The 6,957-nt window shown below is 44.9% G+C and overlaps 1 protein-coding gene across 8 annotated transcripts in view; it reads right to left on the bottom strand.

The window, feature by feature from the left end:
• ZNRF3 (zinc and ring finger 3) overlaps positions 1-6,957 on the bottom strand; it is a 72,690-nt gene that overhangs the window by 9,603 nt on the left and 56,130 nt on the right. For 7 of the 8 annotated variants that reach the window (XR_012583108.1, XR_012583109.1, XR_012583113.1 and 4 more), the window contains exons 5-8: positions 6,264-6,374; positions 5,136-5,303; positions 3,150-3,252; positions 685-2,424 (exon numbers count right to left, since the gene is read on the bottom strand). Coding sequence is in view for 1 of the 8 variants with exons in the window: in XM_005488939.4 (XP_005488996.4) it covers positions 685-2,424; positions 3,150-3,252; positions 5,136-5,303; positions 6,264-6,374 (2,122 nt within the window). In the remaining 7 variants the exon portion in view is untranslated. The remainder of the gene's footprint in view (positions 1-684; positions 2,425-3,149; positions 3,253-5,135; positions 5,304-6,263; positions 6,375-6,957) is intronic. The other variant, XR_012583114.1, reaches the window with a different exon arrangement.

Here is a 6,957-nt window from a genome sequence, read left to right as displayed (position 1 = left end):
GAGTCCAGAAAGGACTGCACTCTGTGTCCCTGAAGGTTTATCCAGCCTGACTGGATACATTTGGTCTGACAAGCTTGGTCTGGTCTCAGAGCTGGCTCTGCTTTGAGCAGGGGGTTGGACTAGATTATGGCCTGAGGTCCATTCCCAACTAGGGTACCTTGTGATACCATGAACACCCTTTAAAATAACCCTGGCAAGGCAGGTAAGAAATATTCCCCTCTTTCTGTGAATGGCTGTTTTTTTCCCCCTTGTCCATGTCCACAGCAGAGACTTACCCAATATTCTTCTACAGCAATTCCAAGATTTTCACCTTTTGTAAAAAAAAACCTTCAGCTTGTCTGTTGTCTCTCACAGTGGCATTGTTTGCTTAGGCAACTCACCACAGCTGCCATGACCAGCACAGGGTCCCTTGCTGTGGGAACTCTAATGGGGCCCCCTGCCCACAAAGGATGAGCATGAAAGCTTTTATAGGGTTAATTAGTAAGTTATCATCTGCTCCTCCTCTGGCTTTACCAAATGAGCACAAGTAACCAGGGAATAATACTCTGCGGCAAATGGTTAGTCAATAACCTGCTCCTATGTGAAGGATGGAATAACCTTTATGGCTGCAGGTACCTAGGCAGCTGGCAGCATTTCATACACTAAGAAAGGTAGCAAGTAATCAAAAAAAAGCACATATGTTACCTGTGGCCTTTGTGGTCATCATAAGCTTCTGGGAGTTCAGAGTGGGACTGGGAAAGGGCATTCCAGTTTCCTCCTCCTGAGAGTAGTTCTGCTGCAGGAATGACGTTGCCTCATAGCACACCTCCCTCTCCACCTGTACCTCTCCAACACCTTGACAGTGCAGGTAAGTGTCTAGCTCAGGTGTTCCATCCCAGGAGCTGCAGCCTCCTATGTGGGTCCCCTGGTGCTCTGGTGGTAGGATCAGCTCACAGTCTCTGTCTTCAGGAATGATGGGAATGCGTTGACCCAGATCACATACACCCTTACAGCAGTTTGGCAAGGTGTCATCAGGAAGCGTGTACTGCACATTCACTGCATAGTCTTCTGTATAGCAGCCACCACCTCCACTGCCACTGGTGCTACTACAGGCTACCTGCTTCTCTTCATAGAAGCAGCAGGGCAACCCCTCATATTTTACCCCATCTGTCCTATGTAAGTGGTCTGAGTTAATACTGTACAAGCCTGGGGTGTTCCCCGACTGTGGTTCCATTCCTTGGCCACACGTCCCCCACAGTGGGGAGCTAAGGAAGAGTGCACCACAGTCAGCTGTGCCACTGCTGGGCTCCAGGGCAGAGTGCTGGAATTCAAAGCAGCACGCGCACGCCTGCTCCGAAACCGACCCTGCCATCTCTGGATTCTTCCAGTTCCTTTTAACATCCAAGGCAGCACCAGCAGCGGCCTCAGGTCCTCCCTCTGAGGTAGTGCCATTTGGATCCCTGTGCTCTAGTGAGGAATTACTGCTATAGTTCATATCCATGCTGCAATTAGACAGTTGGTCCCCTGAGGAAGAAGCTGGCACGGGCCTGCAGTCAGCACCCACCAGGCCGTGAGCTGGGAGCTCGTCCTGGTGGGGGCCCTCCAAGAGCACAATCGCCCCCCTGTTGGCAGCACCGACCTCAGGCACCCGGCAGGGGCTCCTGCTGCGGTACACGTAGGGGTCATAGTCACTGCTCAGAGAGCTGCGGAACGTGGAGCAGCTCCCGTAAACCCCCTGGTTGCTGACCTCAGTGCAGTCAACCATGGAATCACTGGAGGAGCAGTGGCACTGACCAGAGCTGCTGCTGCTGCTGTCACTGCCAGGGCAGTCGGCCAAGTACCCGCTGCACACCGAGCGGTGGCCGTGGTAGCAGCTGAAGCTGGAGGTGCTGCCGCTCTCCAAGCGGGACGAGGGCATCACGTGTACCACAGGAGGGAAAAGCACGCTGCTGCCAGGCTGAAAGGCACGGGAAGGACCCTTGGAGGCAATGCCAGCTGGAAGCTGTCCATCTTGCTCAGGGTAGCTAAGGCCTTGGAAGTAGTAGTGCTGATACATGGTCTCGTATCGGGAAAAGCACGCCGCTTTGGAAAAGTTGCGTCCACCAAACTTGGGCCTTCGGAAGTTGTGAGCTGGAGAGTAAGCCCTGTGCTCCAGGCTGCAGTGGTGGGTGTTTAAAGCATGGTCCAAGTGAATAGGCTGATAACTGCGGATGTAGGCAGGGGAAGGGGCTTGGTAGAGGCTCTGCTCCCCGTGTCTCTCCACTGTCAGCAGGGTGATGGGGTTCCCGTGGGGGTCCATGCTGGTCCGGGTGGGATACGCTGTGATCTGGCTGGCCCTGTGCACTCGGCCCGGGTAGTGCACAGGCAGAATCACCCTCTGCTGCCTGCTGCGGGCTGCATTGATGGATTCCAGACAGATCGGGGCTGCATTCCCCTTCTTCTGTTCTGAATGAGAGAAAGAAGAATGGAGAAGTAGAACTAGAAGGGAATAGAAGAATGGAGAAGTAGAACTAGAAGGGAATAAAATTACTTTATGCAAGAAGCATATTTTGTTTTCCATGTCATTATATTATGCACCAGTTTTTTACACGGAAGGAAATAAAAGCAAAACAAAAGTCAAAAGCGTGTCTGGAAAACTTTGAAACCCCCAAATGTATTTGCTTAAAAAGCAAAAGAAGTGAATTTATTTCAGATACTGTTCTCATACACACAAAATCTTTTGCTAACATCTTGCAGAGGCTGAGAGAGGCTGGAAGTCATTGCTCAAATTTTCACTTTATGCATTTTTACATAAATGTGCAGCGCCAGAAAACTTTCTTAAAGACAGAGGAAATGAAAGCAGGAAGAGGGCAAGTAAGGGAAACCACGTTCCAAGTTACAACACCATGGAAAAATAAAAGCCCATACATTGTTTTCTTTGCAATTCCCAAAGGAAAACATATCCCTTTTCTCCATGTGTCCTTGCACTCAGGGCTGCACAACACAACACTGCCCTCAGCTGGGCATCATCCCCACCCCAAGGCTATGCCAGGGGCACTCAGCTGTTCTGGCTATGTTACAATAAGGACTGAGAGCTCCACGGAGATTGACAAACAGGGACACTTTTTATTTCATCCTTTCAGCTGTCTGAAATAAACAAGACACCAGAGCACGCAGAGTGCAGCACTTACCTATGATGTTATGGCGGCAGTGAGGGCAGGTGTGGTGCTGCAGCAGCCAAGGATCCACACATTTCTTGTGGAATCGGTGAGTGCAGGGAATGACACGCAGTTCCTACAGGAACACATGAAGCACCATGAAAATCTACTTCTTCCTGACAAGGGAATTTTTAACAGCTTCTTCCTAGTTTTTTCAAACTGATTATTAAATGGAGCAATTTCTAGCCTTGAAGTGCTAAGAAGGAAAAAAATGGCATCAAGACAGCCAAGAGCACAACAGGTAGTGCTCAGCACCTTAGGACTCCATGTAGATATAGGGCATTTCTTTAGGACACTTTTTTAGTATGTCCCTATGACCCAACACCTTTAAGAAGGCCATCATAAAAGTTTTCTTTAATATACTCAATGAACTTAAAAAACCGAAATCAAGAGTAATGATGTACCCTCCCTACAATTATTCACAATGGAAAACACTCAGGTAAAAGCAAAACCAACACAGTGTGTATGATATTTTTTCTCTTACCCAGGACTCATCCTTCAGCTATGATCTGTTTTACAGGATTTCCTGAGCCTGATGGATATCTCAGAAACCTGCAACAAATCTCTCTTCCAAGTACTGCTTATGTCTCCCCATGAGCTCAGTTTTCAATTTCTAACACACTTTGGCAAGGAGTTCCATGGGGCTACTACCTCCTGGTGGAGAAACACCACACAATTTTATTCCCCTGTATTCCCCTGTCCCCAGGCAATCTGGGTCTAAAGAGTCCTTGCCCACTCAATCATTCAGGGTTTTTTACAGAAACCATTCAAAATGTTTGACCATTTTGTGACTACCCTTTCCTGAAGCACCTTCCTTTCCATTCAGTATCTTTTGTGAGTTGAGGTCAGAAAGACACAGTACTCAAAGTGAGAACATGACTAAACTTACACTGTGGTGTAATTATGTTTTCTGTTCAGCTCTCTAGACCTTCCCATCTCATTTCTAGAATCTGATTTACCTTTCTAACTGTCACAAAGCAGTTAAGCTGCCACCAATTTGCTTTCATAAAGCTATCTAAAGCATCAAGATCTTGTTCCTGAATAGCAATGCTCAGCTCCCAACCCATCCCTGATATATGTGAAGCTCTTCCCTGTGTCTATCACATGTCTATCAGGCATGAAGTTCATGCCTGAATTTCCTCTGCAGTCAGTTTGTACAGCCCTTTTGAAGTCTTTTTCTACCTTCAGCCTTGCTACTCTGAATAATTTCCCACCAACTAATTCCATTACACTTTCTATTTGCACTTTGCAACACTCAAATATGCAGCTGCTATTTTCTATTGCCTTAAAAATTATGACTCTTTTATGATAAAATAAAATGTCTTCACATAATCTTTCTAGTGGAAGTTGATGGCTGTGAATATTGACTGCCTCTATTTTATGTTAAGGAGCCAATTTTCTATTTCATGCTTTTGTTGCTTCCTTGGGTTCCATCATGGACACCAAGCCCTGATATCAATACAGTGATTGTAACTGAGGAGTCAAAAAACTGTTCCTGAACGTTTTGACCTCTCTTCCTTCTCCTCCTCTGGTTTCCCAGCAGTGCTGTGTACTTGATATTTTTAAGACAGGGTGCCATCAAATCTTGAAAAGCAAAACCCTAAGGATATTCCTTACCTCCAGCAGAGCTTGCTCACATCATCACCTCAGTGCATGACTTGTCAAAAATACCCAGAGAACCAACTGCTGAGGAAGCCCTGCCTTCTTTGTGCCTTGTTCTTCAGAAATGCAAGAACAGTGAAGGTACCAACTTGCAAATGGGATCTCTCACCTCTCACTTTGCAGCATGGGTAATTCAGAGCTGCAGGACGCAGCCGAGGCCACGTTGGCTGCTCAGTGTGATCAAACTGAGAAGTGGCACCACCTCAGCACAGAATGTCCCCAACAGCCAGCCACATACCACAGGGCTAAAACCACCTACATTCCCAGCCCATGGTGAAGAAACCTTCCATCCTTTACCTCCCCATCAATGTACTTCTCCAAGCAGATGGCACAGTCAGAGGTGGAGCTGCTACTGAGTGTATCCAGTGCTCCACAGTTACTTTCTCGGTGTCCCTTACTTTTGGACTTAAACTTCCTGGTCTCCATTTTCTCCAGTGCTTGCACTGCAAGCCTGTTCATGGAATTCTACATGAGAAGAAACAAAACAAACAAACAAAAAAAAAAAAAAAAAAAAAAGAAAAGAAAAAAGAAAAAAAAAAGCCAATGCTGCTGTGTAAGGGACTAGAGTGTAATAGCAGAGAAACACCACCATAACATATCTTACAGATCATGTCAGGCCCAAGGGATGTATAATTTATTAAATTAAACAGAGAGAAGGCTAAGTAGAATTCAGATCAGAAGCCTCATGGAAAAAAATGTATGCCACATGCAGAAGTGAGGATGATAAACTACTCTGAATTAGAACTGGATGAAGGTGCTGACAAATGGGATAATACACTGCAACTGCCCAACTGATAGGCAGCAACTATTCAAGCCAACATATAAAACTTGGCCAGGAACTTTTATATCAGTATTGATTGTAATGCCCCAATATGCTGTTACCATCATATTACCTGGAGCAATACTTGAGAAAGGGATTAAAATGAAATATTACAGTGAGCTGTATCATTTCCTCCAGGACAAACTCTAATTATGTCACCTGGAATTTCTCCTAACCAAACTTTTTACCTTGAAAACCCCTCCCATTTAAACAGATTTTACCCTATTGAAAAGATTTGTGATTTATTTTCAATCCTCTCCACAATACAGCAGCAAGAGTCTGGACTCATTTAGAAGTATATCAGTGCTACTGATAACCTGTGAGCAACCAGAAATGTTCTTTCTTCCCAGTGCCTAACTGGACTGCTTCTGCACTGTTTTCATTTCAGGATTTAAGTGAACAAACATCATGGGTCAATGTAAATCTCCTTTAAAGATATTTCCAAGTTCTTCCAAAGGCCTACACACATGGATAAAACCACAGAGCCACCAAGATGGTTATTGTAAGTCAGTGGCCTGCAGTTCCAAAAGTTGCAAAGCACATTTTAGGACAAACTAAGAGAAGCTAACTTTCAGCATTTGGTGAATTCCCACTACTGCTCTTACCTGACTGCGTCGCTGTTTCAGTTTGATCTTGACAAGAAGAATGAGGCAAACCAGAGACACAACCACAAAGAAGGCCAGGAAAATTCCCATGTCAAAGTACTCCGTGGGTTGCTTAAAAATGAAAACAAAGGTATTATTACTCCTTCCTTTAGATCATACTCAAAGCTGTTGTTTCTTTCTTTTATAATTTCTCAGGGGCCATTGCTGAATGTCCACAGTCAGAATGGCAGAAGTCAGGGTACACATTGTTCTGCTCATTAACTGGGATTCTCTGAGACAAAACCTGTGTTTTGTGTGCCACTGCAAGTGAATGGAATACACAGAATGCCAAGCATGAGATGTCAGGTTTACAATCTCTGAACTGCAAAATACAGGTTTTTTTAACTGAGTGCATCACACCAAAACTAATTTTTATAGCTTATTGAGTTGCTCATGCATGTAAGTGACTGAAAATCAACATTTGATTTTTCAAACAATGGCCCACTTCTCAAATACATCTCTCAACAGAAGGATTCCATTAAAACGAAAACCAAAAAAACAAAGTGGCAACTGGGACATTGATGACCTTTAGTTTTGTTCTTCTGTAAACTATACACAGTGTTAAGGGAAAAGTCTAGAAAACCTATTTTATATTACAATTACAAATATCAGATAATCTCATAGTTAATGAGATAATCTCATAATTAATTCAGGT

The sequence above is a fragment of the Zonotrichia albicollis genome, chromosome 18 (genome assembly GCF_047830755.1).
Source record: "Zonotrichia albicollis isolate bZonAlb1 chromosome 18, bZonAlb1.hap1, whole genome shotgun sequence".
Taxonomy (NCBI): Eukaryota; Metazoa; Chordata; class Aves; order Passeriformes; family Passerellidae; genus Zonotrichia; species Zonotrichia albicollis.
This window is presented reverse-complemented; position numbering and strand designations above follow the sequence as displayed.